General features: G+C 36.0%; 1 protein-coding gene across 12 annotated transcripts in view; it reads left to right on the plus strand.

The window, feature by feature from the left end:
• Positions 1-21,267, plus strand: part of NRXN1 (neurexin 1) — a 1,323,847-nt gene that overhangs the window by 1,129,917 nt on the left and 172,663 nt on the right. For 9 of the 12 annotated variants that reach the window (XM_045010133.1, XM_045010135.1, XM_045010134.1 and 6 more), the window contains 2 exons: positions 4,232-4,321; positions 5,773-6,092. In XM_045010133.1, the coding sequence (XP_044866068.1) occupies positions 4,232-4,321; positions 5,773-6,092 (410 nt within the window). The remainder of the gene's footprint in view (positions 1-4,231; positions 4,322-5,772; positions 6,093-21,267) is intronic. The other 3 variants (XM_045010141.1, XM_045010144.1, XM_045010145.1) reach the window with 1 other exon arrangement.

Here is a 21,267-nt window from a genome sequence, read left to right on the forward strand (position 1 = left end):
TTAGCGAGCAAGTCAAGGATTTTGTTTTTCCAAAAACAAAGATAGGGTTCATATTTCTCTTTATAATCCCATTTTATTTATTTGCCTAGTTGCTCACTGTAATTAATAGGGTGAATTTGTCTGACAAGTAACGGGCTGTTACAAAGAAACAAAATATTCTCTACCCTTTAAGTTGTTCTTCACAGACTCTCAATTTTCAACCTTCTTACTTATTCTCTTTCAAGGATGCTGCTATTTCGCATCAATAACTGACACCTTTATTTCAGAGAACAAAATAGAATTACACTTCAGCACTGAAAATATAATAAATCGGGAGGAGATAAAATACACATTAGTGAAGTTCACATAGTCAGCCTGTCCCCACTGACCTATAGATGCAAAGGTCTGATTAAGATTTTTTGGATTGCTTCTTCTCAATCTCACCGCAAGATTTAGATATGATGGAAAGTTTTGACCTTTGTTGCTCCTCTCTGCTTACCTTGATTCTTTGAAATTACTGTTATTCCCTTGAAGTCTACCTGTTCATACAGAATTAATACACCACAGTGTGACAAAATATTGTGTATTTGGTAGAAGAATTAAGCCATCTAGAATTCAATCAGACTGGACAATGTCACAGTGCATACTTTGAGTGGTCATTTTTATCCCCTATTTTTATCAAAGAAGTCTCACCTATATCAGCAAGAAACTTTATGCTAGATATTCAAAGACCTATCTAAAATTAAAGTTTATGCACATAAATTATTCCCAGAGAATTACTGTTGAAAAGCATTTCTTCAGCATTTCTTAATGCTTACAAAGGCTCACAGGTATAAAAACTCAAAGCCAGAATTCTATTTAGAGAATAATAGCATGCAAATAGCTTTATTTGGGAATTTTCTTGGTGATTTAATTCAATGTTGTTCAGTACACCAGTAAACAAAACTACAAACAAATGTGTCTGAATTTTTTTAGATTAATGCAACTGGGGAAAACAATGTGTCAGACTGTAACGTGTTTCCTATCAGATGGGTACATTTGTACAGCAGTGTTTAGTTCAGGGGGATTTATCCCAGCTCAGACTCTGACCCTAACTGTTCAGCAAGAGACATTTGATAAACAGATGTGTATCCATCACTATTTTTATGCCTGATTTTTATTTTGGTTTTGCGCTGTTTTCATTTCATCATTTGTAACTGTCTTGATTGATTTCATGGTGTCTTTTTTTTTTAAATTTACTATTTGAGTCACCAATATGTGTATTAATTATTTCAGCTCTAAACCTATGCACTCTCCATTAAACTAAAGTTTGATAAGTTCCACACCATTTCCTTTTAGCCCTTCCTTTTGTATTATCTGCTAAGAAACCTTAGACTAATCTAGTAGGGCCAAATCAAAATACATTTGACTATGCACTTTTACTCTTTTGAGAGATGAGCTAAAGTAATCAGCAATCATTTTTATATTTGACCTTTACAAAGCAAATGGTTATTACACTGTTTTCATTTGTATTTAGCTCCCAGGGTGCATGGCTGCTGCAGATAGGTTACAGCATAATTTGCAGATCATACAACATGATAATAGGATACAGTGTTTTACCCACTGTATACTGCAAAGATTTTAAAATGAAATAAGCTTTTAGAAAGCAAGTTAAAAATAAATGAGTTGGTATCCACCTTCCATTAAATGATATCCAGTATATGTCTGCCCATATTATAAAATTCCAAATGTTTCTTCATTAAGGCTATTACTCACATTGGGGAACATTTACTCACATAAAGTGTCCTATGGAAATGAATGAGATTGTTTGATGAGTAAAGACCAATCCAACTTCCATGAGAGTCTTTGATTTGACTTTATTGGGAGGTGAATCTGGTCTTAAGTGTTCACAACCCTCAATTTTGACAATCTAACCTTTATTACAAGTGATTTGGTAGAATATTTTAAATGTATAAACGGTGGGAGGTTTTAAGTGTGGAAGCAAGGAAAATTCATGGAAATAGGATATAATTTCACTGATTTAGTTAATCAATTGATAAGGCATCTATGAAAGCCATGTAAGCAGCATTCAAAAATGCCAAACATAAGCAAAGATTAAAGAAAATCCAGCTAGGTCAGATATATGAGAGAAGATCAATCAATATGCCATTACTACGAAAGATGAAAAAAATGGAGATGCAGAAAAACAGACAGACAGTCAGAAGAAATTAATCCACATGCCTTTTTCCACATGTTGCTCACATGAGGCTTCATCAGATATTCCTTGAACATCTCCAATTTCCATTGAAGTCATGGGGAGTTTGGGGTATACAAAGAATGCAGCTTCACGCCCAAGATGAAGAGCTGGAATGTTAAAAGGTTACAATCAGGAAGAAATTCCACTTTTTGAATGTCCACAACAGCATGAAGATAAGTTATGAAAGTAAAATGCAATCTTTTCCTCTATAGAATCCTTTCTTTGGAAACATTTTAAAAGAAAAAAACAGAAGTGTTTTGTACAAAAAGTATTTGAAGTCACGGGAGAATAATATGTGGATGTGTTTTCTTCGAATATCAGAGTGTGTATAGAAGTTTACATGGCATAATGAAGAGAAAGTAAAGAAGGGGGTAATTTCTAAAACATGATGCTGTACATTCAGCCAAACTGAATGATAACCATGTTAAACTGTACAAAGCAGACAGGAAGCATGGTAAGTCATAGCCTGTTTTACAGAAGAGCATAATAAATAAACCAAAATTACTTGTTGGAATGGAAACTGATTTTGTTTCCAGGGCTATAATAAAATCCAATCCTTCACTTTATGAATGTTGCTGTTGATTTCATAGATATTGCTTACCTGAGTAAAGGTTAAGGGACTGGGTGCTTCAATTTGGATAATATTTTTCATTGATAATTTGCAGTAAGATCCTGCCAGGTACTGAGCTTCAATTCGAGGTCTTGCACACCTCTGAGATTAGTGCTTTATATCTACCATTTCAAACACCGGGCTTAATCCTTCTCCTGCTGAAGTCAATAGAAGTTTGCACATATAAATCAATAAGTACAAGTATGGAACATGACCTCAGTTAGGAATGACTGTCTTTTAGTCTTTTGGATTTGCTCACTTCTCTGGTACTTAAACTGATGTGTTTCTATCAATGCATGTGACACAAAGGTATTGTCATTCTAAACAAAAAGCACTTTATATTGAAGAAAGCATTTGGTTTCACCATTTTCCTAGTGATTTTTTTGTAAAAAAGTATAGAAATTGATAAAATGTTTCTGATATACCTTATATAATGAAAGCATACAGATCAATTATTACAAATAAATATTCAAGGCAATCCTCAAATTATCTGTAGCAGGCTGGTATATTTCTAATCATGTGGGGCCATAGTCTGCTGCAGAGCTCTATGGCAGCGCTCTCACTGAAAGCAAAGGGAATTCTCTGTGCAGAATGGGGACAGGAAAGGTTTGCAAGTTAGAGAAGTTTGTCCTTCACAGACTCTCCTTCTGGCTAGCTCTTAGCTTATGAACCCCTGCTAAATATGGCTAAAGTTTTAAACACCTCACATTTTGGATACAGGATTATTATAGACAACCACTGAAGTCACTTTTGTCAAAGCCTTAATGTTCCTTAGTAAAATATGTTGTCGCTGGGCTCTGTTAAAATGTAAAAATAATGGATTTGTTCTCTATCACATATTTGAACTTCTGGAATTTATTTAAATCAAATGAATGAGAATGTATTTTTTTTACCAGAAAATAAGTTTTGTCAGGTATATTTCTATACAGCAGATGTAAGTGTACCATAGATGTTGGTTAAGGCTTGTGTTCTTCTTCTTTAAATGACTAACCTGGAGAAAGAGGTTGGATGTCTTTTGAAAAATAAATCTGTTTCACCTGAACATGTTTAACTAGTTAATAAGAAACATCAAAAAAGACAAAACCCTGAAGTCAATGATCATTTTTTGTAAAGCCATTATATGATGTATAAATTTGTTTTTTGGGTCTGTCTATAACATAAGTTTAATAACCTAGCTCAAATGAAGATTTCTAATTTTCAATTAACATAGGAATAATTTTGTTTGCTAAAATAAAATAAATGAATGAATGAAAAGTCTGAAACATGAAATGTTCTAGGTACCACTTTTTAAAATTCCAAATTTCAAAAAATCATGTGGCAACTGTATAGCTCAAGCTTTAAGTATTAACTTTTAACCTTTGACCTTACAGATTTTAACCAATGAAATGTCTCTTTAAACTTTAAAGGAAACAATGATAACGAGCGCCTGGCGATTGCTAGACAGCGAATTCCATATCGACTTGGTCGAGTAGTTGATGAATGGCTACTCGACAAAGGTAAAAAACATTGATTAAAACTTCAAATAAAAAAATAATTTGAACATAACCAAGTAGTACTTCATTGTAACACTAATAAACATAAAAATAAATTTTCAGTAAAACTAAATTAAAAACAAATTTAAAACAGTAAAATGTAGAGAGTAATATTTGCATACCTTGTATAATAATTTCTACACATTTTTAGAAGTATCAGCTGTTTAATAATCTTACCCTGTTAACTTAAGGTTAAAGGGACTGTTAAATATAATCCACTAACTCAATCTATGAAGGTACTCATAGCAAACATTAACCACAAATTATAAATCATTCATAGATTATATTACATGTTCCAGCATCTAAATTATTAACTAAAAATATATGTAGTTATGATATGTTCATTATGGTCCTGAAAAAAAAAATCTTTGTTTAAACTGTAGGTATCTTAAATAGTGGGCACTATGAATTGCCAATCAAAATGAAGTCCCTTTAACGTTTGCAACCTTCTAAGGGGATTTTGGAACAAACACTAATTAAAACAGAACTTAAAGTTGTGTGCATGCTTATATTAGCAGAAACCAATCTGCTAAAGTAAATATTCTGTTTAATAATAATGGTACTGTTGCTGAGGATTTCTCTGTTTAATGGAATTGTGCCATGATTTCTCCATTGGTATGTGTATCATTCCTGAAGCCGCTTTTACATCTAAAACTTTTTTTATTTTAATTGATAGCCTTGCTGAAAGCCAATCAGACATCTTTTTTTGAATTCTTTGTCTCTGAGATGCTCAGTATGAACCATGCATTTCTTTTCAGTGTTTATGTTGAAGGAAAATAAACATTCAGATGTGAAAAGGAAACATTAATTTATACACTTATATATAGACATATGACAGATATCTGAATTACTGCATTAGAACTCATTAAAATTAGACTTCATTTGACTTAGTAAAAGGTTTGCACACACACACATACACACGAACCCGTGTGTGTGTGTGTGTATATATATATATATGTATTTGTAATATATATACACACACAGTTACTTAAAAAGCTATAGTGCAGGTGTTATATTGGTGTGGAAAATCCTTGAAATGTTGACAATCTTGGTGGATGGTGGAAAGTAGTTTTAAGGAATTAGAAACTTTGCATTCTTGACACACACACAAAAAGGCAAAATGTAGGTAAAAGGGAGGACAATCTCATTCTTATTTGCAATACTAAACAAATTTATAAATATACTTGATTGGCCTTTTAGCAAAAAACAAAACATAAATTAAGAAATTACAAATATTTCTCAATAGTTATGCATTTCATGGACACTTCATTAAAAAAGCAATGAATTATGAGTCTAATTACTCTCTTATAGTTTATTGCTCTCATTATTCACCCCATGCAAATTTGTTAATCATCCTCTTAGAGTATAGAGTTCACAATCAACATTTTTGCATGTATGTAATATTATCTTTACAGGGCGTCAGCTTACAATCTTCAATAGCCAAGCAACCATAAAAATTGGAGGCAAAGAACAGGGTCATCCATTCCAAGGCCAGCTCTCTGGTCTTTACTACAATGGCTTGAAAGTTCTGAATATGGCAGCTGAAAATGATGCTAACATCGTGATAGAAGGAAATGTGAGACTTGTTGGTGAAGTGCCTTCTTCTATGACAACTGAGTCAACAGCCACCGCAATGCAGTCTGAGATGTCCACGTCAGTTATGGAAACTACCACCACTTTGGCCACAAGCACTGTCAGAAGAGGAAAGACCCCTACAAAAGAACCTATTGGTCAGGTTAGTCAACCTATATATACTTTCCAAATATTTTCCCTTCTTTGTATGTCTGGACTTTCCAAAATTGCATCTGCTCTAGAGATACAATTGTTATTTTTAAACAGCACTTTTCCCTTTGGTAGGTAATACTGATGGACTTCAGCAAAGAAGTGTGGGTTTTAAAGAGGTAGTTGAAATGAAATAGTGTGGCTACATGAGAGTAGGAGATGGTGGGAAAGAGGGCATTAAAACTCTAGAGTTTTCTTTCAAAGATAACAGTATGATACACTTTCTTAAAGGGCACGATGCATCTTGACAGGTATTAAATTCAAGGAGAGTTGAGAGCTATTGGCACCTCCAAGACTGAAGCTCTAAGTCAGAGAATGTTATTTACTGTTTGCTGAGGTTATTTGCACCTTGTCAATTTAGTGATACATATAGTAGCTTTCAGGTTTTGGCAGGATCTCTTTCTGTTGTGTGGAAAATTTTGATTATCTGAAAAAAAGGGGGGAGGAGTGAGTTCATTAAGCATTTTAATCATCTGCCTTGCACATACCTTGTGTCACAATATTCAAACTCCGTGCTTTAGAAAAATATAATTTAATGGGACATTTCTTTAGCAGATAAAACTCTTTTACATTTGTCATATTCTGTTTGTAGGGTGACCAGATAGCAAGTGTAAAAAATCGGGACAGAGTGTGGGGGATAATAGACGCCTATATCAGGAAAAACCCTGAATATCGTGACTGTCCCTATAAAATCGGGACATCTGGTCACCCTATCTGTTTGTAACTGCCTAAAGAAAGATTTACATTGCCAAAAGGTTGTCATACTGTTCATTTGATTCAGATGATCACTAACTGGTTTTCACGATGTGCCTCTAAACCATAACTCTTAGTCTGCTGAGGTCCAAATGTGGGACAAAGTGTGAGGGAAGGTCACAAGTTGTTGTGGAAACAAGAACTTGGAATGCTATGTGGATGGTTATATAACCAAGGAAACAGAAGGATCTAATGGTTAGACTAGGGAATTTGAAGAAAAGCTGCCTGTGTTCTGTTTTAAACTGCCATTTACTGTGTGACCTTGGACAAGTCTCTTAACCTTCTGCACCTCCGTTTCTTCATCTGTAAAACTGGGATAATAGTTCTTCAAACACATAAGGCACTTAGAGACATATGGCACTATAAAAGTAAAAATAATGATAATAATAATTATTGTTATCTTGTTAAATCAGGCCCAAAATTTAGATTAAAATAAGTTTTGATGCAACTTCTCTGTGTGTATCTTTATATATATATTACGGCTGTGTACAGTGTACAGAGCTCACTTTATATTTATTTTGTATTACAAGTATTTGCACTGTAAAAAAAAAACAAAAGAAGTAGTATTTATCAGTTCGCCTAATACAAGTACCATAGTGCAATCTCTTTATCATGAAAGTTGAACTTACAAATGTAGAATTATGTACAAAAAACCCTGCATTCAAAAATAAAACAAGGTAAAATTTTAGAGCCTGAAAGTCTTACTCCTTGTTCAGCCAATCACTCAGACAAACAAGTTTGTTTACATTTTCAGGACATAATGCTGCCCGCTTCTTGTTTACAATGTCACCTGAAAGTAAGAATAGGTGTTCTCGTGGCACTGTTGTAGCCGGCATCACAAGATATTTTTGTGCCAGATGCGCTAAAGATTCACATGTCCCTTCTGTCTTCAACCACCATTCCAGGGACATGCGTCCATGCTGATGACGGGTTCTGCTCGATAACAATCCAAAGCAGTGTGGACTGACGCATGTTCATTTTCATTATCTGAATCAGATGCCACCAGCAGAAGGTTGATTTTCTTTTTTGGTGGTTCAGGTTTTGTAGCTTCTGCATCGGAGTATTGTTCTTTTAAGACTTCTGAAAGCAAGCTCCAAACTTCATCGCTCTCAGATTTTGGAAAGCACTTCAGATCCTTAAACCTGGGTTGGGTGCTGTAGCTATCTTTGGAAATCTCACATTGGTAACTTCTTTGCGTTTTCTCAAATCTGCAGTGAAAATGTTCTTAAAATAAACAACATGGGCTGGGTGATCATCTGAGACTGCTATAACATGAACTATATGGCAGAATGTGGGTAAAACAGAGCAGGGGACATACAATTCTTCCCCAAGGAGTTCCATCAGAAATTTAATTAACACTTATTTTTTTAATGAGCGACATCAGCATGGAAGCATGTCCTCTGGAATGGTGGCCGAAGCATGAAGAGGCATATGAATCTTTAGCATATCTGGCACGTAAATACCTTGCAATCCTGACTACAAAAGTGCCATGCAAATGCCTGTTCTCACTTTCTGGTGACACTGTAAATAAGAAGAGGGCAGCATTATTTCCTGTAAAGGTAAACAAACTTGCTTGACTTAGCGATTGGCTGAACAAGTAGTAGTACTGAGCGGACTTGTAGGCTCTGAAGTTTTACATTGTTTTATTTGTGCACATAGGGGGGAGGGATAACTCAGTGGTTTGAGCATTGGCCTGTTAAACCCAGGGTTGTGAGCTTAATCCTTGAGGGGGCCATTTGAGGCAAAAATCTGTCTGTGGATTGGTCCTGCTTTGAGCAGGGGGTTGGACTAGATGACCACCTAAGGTCCCTTCCAACTCTATGATTGTATTGTATGTATGAACAAAACAAAAATCTACATTTGTAAGTTGCACTTTCACAACAAAGAGATTGCACTACAGTACTTTTGTCAAGGCTGAATCCCCACTCTGTCACTCCAAATGCAGAAGTGGGGGCCTGCAAGGATTTTAAAAATTAATACTTGCCACTCCAGGCTTGTATTACACTCCCAGGGTTACAGTTTTTTTCTGACCTTGGCTTGGTAAACGCTGCCACCACCAAATGTAAAAACACCCCTTTGAACCCAGGAGGGAGCACTTGGGAATTCCTCCCTGTGGGGTACCCTCAAGCCCTTTCACACACATCCCCTCCCCCCCACCAGGAAAAGTTGAGAAAGAAAACAAAGGAAATTAGTTGTGGCTATCAGCTAATCAAACAACATGCACAAACCTCTTAGGACCCTAAAAATCCAATCCTGTTCTTAAAAAAGGTAAATTTTATTAAAAACAAAAAGGGAAAAAATACATCTGGAACTTAGGCTTTTTCTAGATCTTAAAAGAATCAATTACAAAATTTAAGCATCCAAAACAACTTTCTTGGGAGTTCAGCTTAAAGGCTGCAAGCAAACAAAAGCATCTGGGGTAAACACAGAGGAGACGTACAACCCAAAATAAAGAAAATAAACCTGATCACATCTAGCAAACATTCTGATCTACTTACACATTTGGAGTTCAGATAAGTAGCTCTAGGCATCATCTGATGATTTATGATCATACCTGTCTTAAGCTGCTTACAGCATTGCTGCCCTGACCCTCCACTCCAGAGAACAACAGACAAAGGGAAAGTTTCTTTCCTTTAAAAAGTTTTAGCCTTCCCATTGGCTCTTTTGGTAAGGTGCCCACTTTTTTTTTCTTTACCTGGGGGACTTTTACCCCTTTACAGGTAAATCAATTAAAGAACAGCTACCAAGAGGGATTTTACAGCTAACTGGCTGGATGGGTGTCCATCAAAGGGAGCTATCTCCCCACTTTATCACAACTTGTATGAGGTGGACTGAAAAATACTATTTCTTTTGTTTATCATTTTTACAGTGCAAATATTTGTAAGCAAAAATAATACACACTTTGATTTCAGTTACAACACAGAATACAATATATATGAAAATGTAGAAAAACATTCAAAATATTAAATACATTTCCATGGGTATTCTATTATTTAACAGTGCAATTAAAACTGTGATTAATCACGATTAATTTTTTTAATCGATATTAATTTTTTTGAGTTAATTGCATAAGTTAACTACAATTTATCGAGAGACCTAATGTACTACAACTTTATTTATTTGTAATAGCAATGAATATGAATCTGAAAGCAAAATTCACTAAAAACTGACAAGAAACACAATGGAAATGTTCTCATTGCCAAGGCTCAGAGAAATGTAAAAAGTCGTTATACATAATAAAGCATAAATTATAATTTATTTTTGTTTGTTTCAGTAATCTAAGATTGTTAATAACAATACAGGAAATGATTTTTTTATTAATATCACCTTTGGAGGAAATGGGCCTGTATGCTTTCATCTCCCATTGTTGTCAGTGAAAGTTGAAAACATCTCATCACTTGCAGAAAACCTGCCTTTAATGGCTGTTTCCTTTGTTTATTATCCTCTCTTATGCTTTGTTTCTCTTCTGTATATAAACATAGTCATTGTCTCTGCAAAAAATTCAAACATAATTTTTTTATTTTTAAACAAGCATTTTATAATGCACAGGAAGGAAAGTTACCTTTCGATCATTAAATTAATTAGATTATCTAAGAAAATAGGCAACTAGACAATAATTGCTAATGAAAGATTACATTATTTATTACAAGCTGGTGCATGTTTGAAGACAAAAATGAGCTGATAGAAGTAAACGATCAAATCAATTAAGGATTATTTGCTTCATTTGCAGAGATTAATTCAATTAAAGATTATAATATTCATTTTAAAAAGGATATTTTAAATATTTATATAAATGTTTTTAATTCAATAATGCTAGAAAGTAGACTGTTCAAATTGGCACAGCATGCACTTTCTAGGCCACCTCTAATTTCTGCAATATATGCTATAACAAGACTGAGACAATACTTCCATTTCATGTTGTGATGTGCATGATTCCAGGAATAATCAGGTCTAAGTGTGTTAAAAATACATTTTGTCTCAGAGTCTACTCTAAATGGGAGTTTTGCATGTTTAAAGGCTATATCATGTGGCAGCATTGGATTTTTAATGATGACAGATATCTCAAATATTATTAATTTATAAATTTGGATTTTCAAAGGGAAGTAAGGTGTCCAAATCCTGTTGAAAATCATTGGGAGTTGGGTGCCTAATTCCTCTCCATTGAAAATTCACCCCACTCCCAATATTATGAGTTTTGCCTGAGTAAGGATCACAAGATCAGACCCTTAATACTTCCATGATTGTCTTCTGTGTGGTTGTGTGAACCTATACATTAACTGGAAAATCCCAAGCTAAGTAAACAAAAGTCAAAACTAACATGCTCACTTCTGACCCTCTTCTACATCCATGATTGCAGCAGCCAGTTTTTAAGCCCCAACCATAGCAGCCCTGCTGTCATCTGCTGTAAACTGCTTCTGGCATTCAAAGAATGGTTGTTTTTATTTTTCCATCCATTCCGGTTTTGTTTTCCTCAAACAAAGTGGGCTTTCACCAATAATGCTGATCCATTTACACAGCAATTGCAATATACCTTAAGGTGATTGCATGTTTTGGAACAATAGACATGGATTTTTGGTCAAGCAGAATTAAATTGGTTTCATTTTAAATTGATGAGCTGAAATTTGGTCAGTGGCTCTGGAGGCATACATCAGGTAAAAGACACAATTCTTTATGTGTATTGGAGCAATACATATAAAGGGTATTCATCAAAGTAATATAGTGACACACTTGGCTCTGTACCTTACGATTTAATTAAAATCAAGCATATTTTAAAAGATGGGGATGTTTTATGAAAATAGTTTGATTTTAAAACTGAGTAGATCATTTTTACATGGGCTGGTAAATGTTAACATATTTTATAGTGACACATTTATAAGGAATCAATGTAGTTTGCAAGAGAGGGAGCATTATTCACCTATCTATTTGAATTAATAATTGAAAATTATCTGTTGGATGGTTTGCATTTTTTTCTTATAAACATTTTCATGTAGGTACTCCCTGTCCTCTCTATGTCAGTTTCTCTACCTATGACATACCCCAATCAATGACACATTGGCCCCGCTAGGTAAAGTTTCTCCCTGTGGTTTGGTAACTCACAGAAGTTCAGCTCCAACAGCTACACACCAGTGTCTAATGAACCCTGTAGAGTCAGGTATCCCCATCATCAGCTCCACCCCAACACAAGCTTTGATGGTGACAGAACCCTGGAATTTCAGCTTTTGGGGTTGAATCTTTTTTGTGCTATGGTATCTCTGTAAATATTCTGCCTGTTGAGGTGATAGTCATTTGATAAATTGTGAAACCATGTGATAAATCACAGCGCTTTGTGAGGAACTAATTTATCGTGAACCTTTGATCACCTCCCCTATCTTCTGCCCACTAATCAATCTCCCCTGGGATTTATCGAAGTGTTCTGACTCTCTCAACAACATCACACAGACACAATATTTTTCAGAAAGCAACGTGGCAGAGAAATGTTTCTTCCTTTCCACATCCCCATATCCCCCGTCTAAAATGTTACCTGCCCAAAACTGGGCATGGGTGAGATTCTTTTGGCCAGTGACAGCTTTTCGATACCTAAAAATACCATGACTTTAAAGTCCAGTATCACCTCGCCTGGAAGGAACAGAACTGGAAACATTTTTTATCTTTGTGAAGGAGAGATGCCCAATAAACTGAGCAGTTGCAGTTGCAGGGTCAGGAGCTGATGGACTTTTTAAAGTTCTGAGTTGATGTGACATTTCTGTGTATACAAAATCTACTTTAGGGCCATTTTAGAGATTTGTATGGCTTCATGTGAGCCATGTACAATGGGCCTCATGTAAACAAAGGCATCTCACATTACAGATGGAGCAATACAACAATAGTCTCAATAAAATGTAGGAAAAACTCCAAAGTAGATTTTCTGTAGTGTACATGTTTATACAAAATACATGCTGCTGGAGTGTGGGGTAAAGGTTTTGCTGGCACTTGTCTGGGATAGGTCCGCACAACTCCTCATGAGTGGACTGTCCCAATCTCATCCCAATAACTCTTAATTCTATGCCGTAATATCATGTGTATATATATACACACACACACACATATATAGCTAGATATAGTATAACTCCAGTTATCCATATTCCCTGTATTGGAAAATCTTCGTCATTTGAATCCAAAAGTGTCCTCCACAAAGCCATATGTTAGTTTTGATTAAAGTTTGGATGTCTCCCCAGTCCATTCAGATAAACAGGTAGAGGCTGAGATTTTCAAAGGGGACTAAGGGAGCCAGGTGGGTAGCTCCCATGAGGCCCCTTTGAAAATCCCAGCTCTAGATTCTAGATTAGTAAACAGTTCTGATGCTTTTCTATGAAGATCTATTATTATAGAGGTCATCATTCTATAGTTAAGCTTCAGTTCTGTTTTTCATTTAAAGCAGAAATTCAATCTCCTTGTTATATATGTAAAATACAGCGTATTTTCCACAAACTTACAGCACTTACTATCTGAATAAAGAATGATTTTTGGGGGAATTTACAAATAAAACCATTAATTACTTTACGTTAAAAATAATTGAAAACTGAGTCCTTTAAGAAATGTTGTGTCCAAGTCCAGTCTTTTCTTTCTCCTTGAATAATCTTAATAATGGAATTAAACAGCTTTCCATATAGCTTAAATTAATTGAAATCTTGTGTATGGGCTATATATGAAGAAATTAGGCGGTCATTAAGCTAAGTAATTAATTATTGTTTTATCTATTTTGTAGGTAATCAGTTAAGGTAGCTCTTAAGCGGGGTCTTCATGACAACAGCAGTAACTCTTCCAAGCCTTGATCCTGCAAAATATTGAACACCCTCAACTTCTATTGACTTCAGCAGGAGTTGAAGGTGCACATCACTTTCTAGGATTGAACTCCCAATCACCTCCCTCTATAGCTAATTTTATGCAACAATTCTGGTTGCGATGAGTCAGTAGGACAAAGGAGACTGGACACATGTTGAGTGTTCTCATTGATAGATTTCTTGTCACTGCTCTTTGAAAGGTTCAGCAGCAAAATTCTAGCTTGGGAATCAGTGCTTGAAAGGCTCCCTATTGTACTGCTACCTTGACTCAACCAAAGCCACGACCACTAAGGAAATTGAAGCATAAGGACAGTGGGAACCCTGAAAGTGCAGAGACATTAGGTCTCAAGGACTGAGCACACCTACCCTTCCATAGCTCCAGCTGCTGTGACAAAACCCTCTAAACCAACCAATAAATTGATTCCAAATTGTGGGCCATTTTGGCTTCTTTGTGCTGATCTGTTGATGCAAAGCATCTAGAAACCCAACTTGTGTGCTCTGAAATTTCCAGACAAAAATCTGTCTGATCATGGAGTTAAGGTTGAGAGCATATATGAATAACTTAAGGGTAAAAACATTATAGGGATGCTGGAATTATCGAAAAATCACATATTACAAACCCAAGAATTTCAGATTGAAGATTACACCTAAAAGAAATTCAAATATGTCAAGGTATGGAGATGCACAATTAAGGTACTCAAGCAACCTTAACTCAGCCCTGAAGTTACACCAGGAGGGGGAAATTATGAAAAAAATACATCTTTAAAAATGAGTTTTATCTAATCAAAGACTACAAACATTAAAAAAGGCCTTAATCATAGTCACTACAAAGCAGAGTTAAGGTTGTTTAGGTACCATAACTGCATTGCCATACCACAACATATTTGGATTTCTTTGAAGATGGCATTACATCCCAGTAATGTTTTTAGGTAATGCACTCCGTATCAGCATAGCTTTTTGTCTTGTAGCTAAATAAGCATAAGTAAGTTGTCAGTGGATTTATATATATATGTGCTATTCAGCTGTATCTTTTTCATGTTTTATGTTTTTACTATCTTATGAAATATTTGCATCTGGAAGTCTGTATTTTGAAATCACACAGATAGCATGGCTTCAAAAAATAATGTTCAGTATTTCCATTTTTTAAAGCTGTATCTGCTTTCCACATGTTGTGGACAAACATATTGACCCATCAGCTTTCTTCATGGATTTTTTGTAGCAGTGTTCAGAAAAAAAAGTAAATAGGTATTCAGAAGTGCCTTCAAAATTCCATGGGACTTGTGCTCATGTGTCACTTAGGATATGTCTACATTGCAGTTAGACATCCACAGCTGTCCTGTGCCAACTGACTCCAGCTCACGGGGCACAGACTAAGGGTCTGTTTAATTGTGGTCTAGACCTCAGGCTGCAGCCCGAGCTCTGGGACCCATCCCCCATCACAGAGTCCTACAGCACCGTAGCCCAAGCCCCATGAGCCTGAGTCAACTGGCACAGGCCATCCACAGATTTTTAATTGCAGTTTAGACATACCTTTAGGTGCCTTTGAATAGCCCAGCCTTGGGCATTTTTTATATATACACAGTACTGTAATTTTTTTTAGCTTGTACATTATTCACTGGCTACATCTGTAGCAATCCTAATGATGCATACATATATAATAGATAGCATAGTAATTAACTATACTGCCTATATGCAGAATTTCAGCTCCAAAAGCACAAGCCTCACACTTGAGCTAGAGGTTGAGTGAGAATCTCTTCTAGGTGTCATTAAGAGACATTACAGGGTTATGGTACACATAGACACTGTAGTAAAAGGAGAGCCTGAGACATAAGGCCCTGTATCAGAGACCCGGTATGCTGTGTCAGCTATCTGCGCAAATCTGGGACAGCACACAGAAAGAACACACGGGCAGCCAAACATTTGACATCAGCCACTTCATAACATTTTGGCCTCAGAAGGCAAAACTTCTCCAATTGCTGGGAAAATGTCAGGAATTCAAATATACTAGTGTGTAATGAATACTATAGCTGCTAGCATATCACCCCCATGGTCAGCAGTTATACCTCACACCTGGTGTATGGACAAGAGAACACAGGCCACTGCCACTGGGAGTAGAATGTTTTTTCTTTTATGTCCTTTGGGACAGCCTGGTAATATGTATTACACCCTACAACCACATTGGTCATGCTCCTAATTCTGAATGTTAAAATTGCCTATTACAAGTGTAAGATAAGGAAGGAGCAGCATGGAAGGGTTCTAAAGAAAATCCCACCCATATTATCTAGATTGGGCTGACTCACGCAATAAAGTTTTAAGCTGTTAGAGGAATAACAGAGCTCTGATAGTGGATGATGCCCCATTTCCCCCCCCCCCCCCCCACACACACACAGGAAGCTGAGAGGGTGGATTTTCAAAGCTCTGAACGGTGTTTTAAGACAGGTATTTCCATTAAAGCCAATGGGAATTGTCATGTACCAAGACTGGGTTTGAAAATGTACCCTCTAGTGTTTGTGCACAGCAAAACATGTTTGTACAAGAAATTACAACACTGTTGTAGGTGGCTTTTGTAGGTGACAAATCTGAGGAACTGTCACAGACTGAAGTGTCACTAGAGGAGGTTTTGGAATTAATTGATAAACTCAACATTAACAAGTCACCGGGACCAGATGGCATTCACCCAAGAGTTCTGAAAGAACTCAAATGTGAAGTTGCTGAACTATTAACTAAGGTTTGTAACCTGTCCTTTAAATCGGCTTCGGTACCCAATGACTGGAAGTTAGCTAATGTAACGCCAATATTTAAAAAGGGCTCTAGGGGTGATCCCGGCAATTACAGACCGGTAAGTCTAACGTCGGTACCGGGCAAATTAGTTGAAACAATAGTAAAGAATAAAATTGTCAGACACATAGAAAAACATAAACTCTTGAGCGATAGTCAACATGGTTTCTGTAAAGGGAAATCGTGTCTTACTAATCTATTAGAGTTCTTTGAAGGGGTCAACAAACATGTGGACAAGGGGGATCCGGTGGACATAGTGTACTTAGATTTCCAGAAAGCCTTTGACAAGGTCCCTCACCAAAGGCTCTTACGTAAATTAAGCTGTCATGGGATAAAAGGAAAGGTCCTTTCATGGACTGAGAACTGGTTAAAGGACAGGGAACAAAGGGTAGGAATTAATGGTAAATTCTCAGAATGGAGAGGGGTAACTAGTGGTGTTCCCCAAGGGTCAGTCCTAGGACCAATCCTATTCAATTTATTCATAAATGATCTGGAGAAAGGGGTAAACAGTGAGGTGGCAAAGTTTGCAGATGATACTAAACTGCTCAAGATAGTTAAGACAAAAGCAGATTGTGAAGAATTTCAAAAAGATCTCACAAAACTAAGTGATTGGGCAACAAAATGGCAAATGAAATTTAATGTGGATAAATGTAAAGTAATGCACATTGGAAAAAATAACCCCAACTATACATACAACATGATGGGGGCTAATTTAGCTACAACAAGTCAGGAAAAAGATCTTGGAGTTATAGTGGATAGTTCTCTGAAGATGTCCACGCAGTGTGCAGAGGCGGTCAAAAAAGCAAACAGGATGTTAGGAATCATTAAAAAGGGGATAGAAAATAAGACTGAGAATATATTATTGCCCTTATATAAATCCATGGTACGCCCACATCTCGAATACTGTGTACAGATGTGGTCTCCTCACCTCAAAAAAGATATTCTAGCACTAGAAAAGGTTCAGAAAAGAGCAACTAAAATGATTAGGGGTTTAGAGAGGGTCCCATATGAGGAAAGATTAAAGAGGCTGGGACTCTTCAGTTTGGAAAAGAGAAGACTAAGGGGGAACATGATAGAGGTATATAAAATCATGAGTGATGTTGAGAAAGTGGATAAGGAAAAGTTATTTACTTATTCCCATAATACAAGAACTAGGGGTCACCAAATGAAATTAATAGGCAGCAGGTTTAAAACAAATAAAAGGAAGTTCTTCTTCACGCAGCGCACAGTCAACTTGTGGAACTCCTTACCTGAGGAGGTTGTGAAGGCTAGGACTATAACAATGTTTAAAAGGGGACTGGATAAATTCATGGTGGCTAAGTCCATAAATGGCTATTAGCCAGGATGGGTAAGAATGGTGTCCCTAGCCTCTGTTCGTCAGAGGATGGAGATGGATGGCAGGAGAGAGATCACTTGATCATTGCCTGTTAGGTTCACTCCCTCAGGGGCACCTGGCATTGGCCACTGTCGGTGGACAGATACTGGGCTAGATGGACCTCTGGTCTGACCCGGTACGGCCTTTCTTGTGTTCTTGTGTTCTTGTGTTGTTATCTCAAAGTACCTATAGTCATTTTGTCTTCAGTGTAGATTAATTTGTTGCAAAATCAAAGCTGCTTTTTAAGATCATTAAGACAAAAAAGCGATCTGAAACCATTAATAGTGTCTATTCCATAATCCTTTCATTTCAAAATGACCAAACTGATTCAAACTCAAAGTTTGCTTTTTTTAAAAAGTCCCAGATTGATATCTTGCAATCTCAAATTTCAGCCCATGGCAACATTTTTAATGGCTGAATTATAAATCCCAGAAGAACTAAGCAGCAATGCCAATGTCAGCATTTTTCATGGCATACTTTTTGTTCTTGCAACATTTTGTAACTGTCATTTAATCACAACAGTATCTCAAAGCATCAGTTTTCATCTATCTTGTCATTTACAAGACTAGCAGCATCCAGACTCACTGAGTGACGTTTTGTAAAGACAATATTTCACTCAAATTACTACATTTACAACAATCTGTCTGGGATGGCTTCCATTGGAGGAGCCATCTAGTATCAATTAGGGCTGTCAAGAGATTAAAAAAATTAATCGTGATTAATCACATGATTAATCGCACTGTTAAACAACAATAAAATACCATATATTTAAATATTTTTGGATGATTTCTACATTTTCCAATATATTGATTTCAATTATAAAACAGGATACAAAGTGTACAGTGCTCATTTTATATTTGTTTTTATTACAAATATTTGAACTGTAAAAAACAAGAGAAATAGTATTTTTCAATTCACCTAATACAAGTACTGTACTGAAATCACTTTATCATGAAAGTTGAACTTAAAAGTGTAGAATTATATACAACCCCCCCCCCCAAATTCAAAAATAAAACAATGTAAAACTTTAGAGCCTTAAGTCTAATCAGTCCTTCTTGTTCAGCCGATGGCTCAGACAAACAAGTTTGTTTACATTTGGAGAAGACGATGCCTCCTTCTTGTTTGCAATGTCACCTGCAAGCGAGAACAGGTGTTCGCATGGCACTATTGTAGTCGGCGTCACAAGATATTTACATGCCAGATACACTAAAGAATCATATGTCCCTTGATGCTTCACCCACCATTTCAGAGGACATGCATCCATGTTGATGACAGGTTCTGCTTGATAACGATCCAAAGTAGTGCATACCAACGCCTGTTCATTTTCATAACCTGAGAAAATCAAAAGGTTGATTTTCTTTTTTGATGGTTTGGGTTCTGTAGTTTCTGCATCAGAGTATTCCTCTTTTAAGACTCCTGAAAGCATGCTCCACACCTCAACCCTGTCAGATTTTGGAAGGCACTTCAGATTCTTAAATCTTTGTTTGAGTGCTTTAGCTATCTTTAGAAATCTCACATTGGTATCTTCTTTGCATTTTATCAAATTTGCAATGAAAGTGTTGTTAAAACAAACACGTGCTGGGTCATCATCCAAGACTGTAATAACATGAAATATATGGCAGAATGTAGTAAAACAGAGCAGCAGACATACAATTCTCCCCCAGGGAGTTCAGTCACTTATTTAATTAATGCATTTTTTTAAATGAGCATCATCAGCATGGAAGCATGTCCTCCGGAACGATGGCCAAAGCATAAAGAGGCGTATGAATCTTTAGTGCATCTGGCATGTAAATATCTTGCAACGCCGGCTACAACAGTGTCATGTGAACACCTGTTCTCACTTTCAGGTGACATTGTAATTATCTTCCACAAATGTAAACAAACTTGTTTCTCTTAGAGATTAGCTGAACAAGAAGTAGGACTGAGTGGACTTGTAGGCTCTAAAGTTTTACATTGTTTTCTTTTTGAGTGCAGTTATTTAAAAAAAACCCTACATTTGTAAGTTGCAATTTCATGATAAAGAGATTGCCATACAGTACTTGTATGAGGTGAATTGAAAAATACTATTTATTTTATCATTTTTACAGTGCAAATATTTGTAATCTAAGATAATATAAGGTGAGCACTGTACACTTTGTGTTCTGTGTTGTAATTGAAATCGATATATTTGAAAATGTAGAAAAACATCCCAAAATATTTAATAAATTTCTATTGGTATTCTATTGTTTAATGGTGTGATTTTTTTTTAATCAAGATTAATTTTTTTGAGTTAATTGCAAGTTAACTGCAATTAATCGACAGCCCTAGTATCAACCAATGTTTGTTTCCTGCTAAATATTCCATATCCTTCATCTGTTCTCTCTCAATGTCCCTAAGACTAAACAAATATAATTATTTCAGGATTATACTGAAATTGGATTGTTTCAGCCAACTGAAGTATGGTGATGCAGTACATTTAGAGATCCATAACTGTATGTTTACTTCTCTGTTATGCATTTTCTCATCTTGACTGGCTGAAAAGGTCAGATTTGCACTATTTTTTAGTATCTGTACAGTATGCAAATCCTTGTACTGTGGCTGAGAGCCATTGTGAGCCAGTCAAAGTAAATGGATTAGCAGTCAGTCCCTTTGGCATTAACCGAGAAGCTATGTTACATTCTAAAATTTAATCATGTCAATTCACCGTTTCCTTTGGTCAGGGCATTATGCAAGTCTTATTTTTTTGGTCCTTATCCCACTAGCTTCTTACCTACAATATAAATACTAATAAAATATGTCTTTTGCCCTCTCACAATAGGTATGTGTACCACTTCCCTCTGCTGGTTGGAATGCCAGACTGGCTCAAAAGTGATTCTCTTGTTCTCTACTTATAGAGGATAGTAACCCAATTACTACCACCGATGTGGCCACATAGATGAAGTTGTGTGTGCTGCAATGCTTGGAACACAGCCAATGTACTGAAATCTAGTTTTCAATCCCTGCTGCTGCAGCAAGTACAGCGCAGATGCTCATTTCAGCAGCCTTAAAGTTACGTAAGTGAATGGTTCTCAGGTTACTGCAGACTTCAGAGGATGTATACATATTATGTAAATATGTGTGTATATACACATGATGCACATATATAGGCTTGGAAGAATTTGAATTTTATATTTTTATAAATTGAACAGATAATATTTATGTTTATTTTAAGCCTTTTTTCAATTTTCATCAATTTACATTTTCACAGTTGCACAAAACTATGAGTTTATTTTTTATTTTCATGTGTTCACAGTTGCAGGAAATTATAGGGGTCACACAAAAGGGGATCAGACAATAATTATTTAATGACAATAGATACTGAGATGCAAAAAATTAAAAACTTTATAAAGTTATAGCTTTCTTGTCAACACCACATATCAAAA

The sequence above is a fragment of the Mauremys mutica genome, chromosome 3 (genome assembly GCF_020497125.1).
Source record: "Mauremys mutica isolate MM-2020 ecotype Southern chromosome 3, ASM2049712v1, whole genome shotgun sequence".
NCBI lineage: Eukaryota > Metazoa > Chordata > Testudines > Geoemydidae > Mauremys > Mauremys mutica.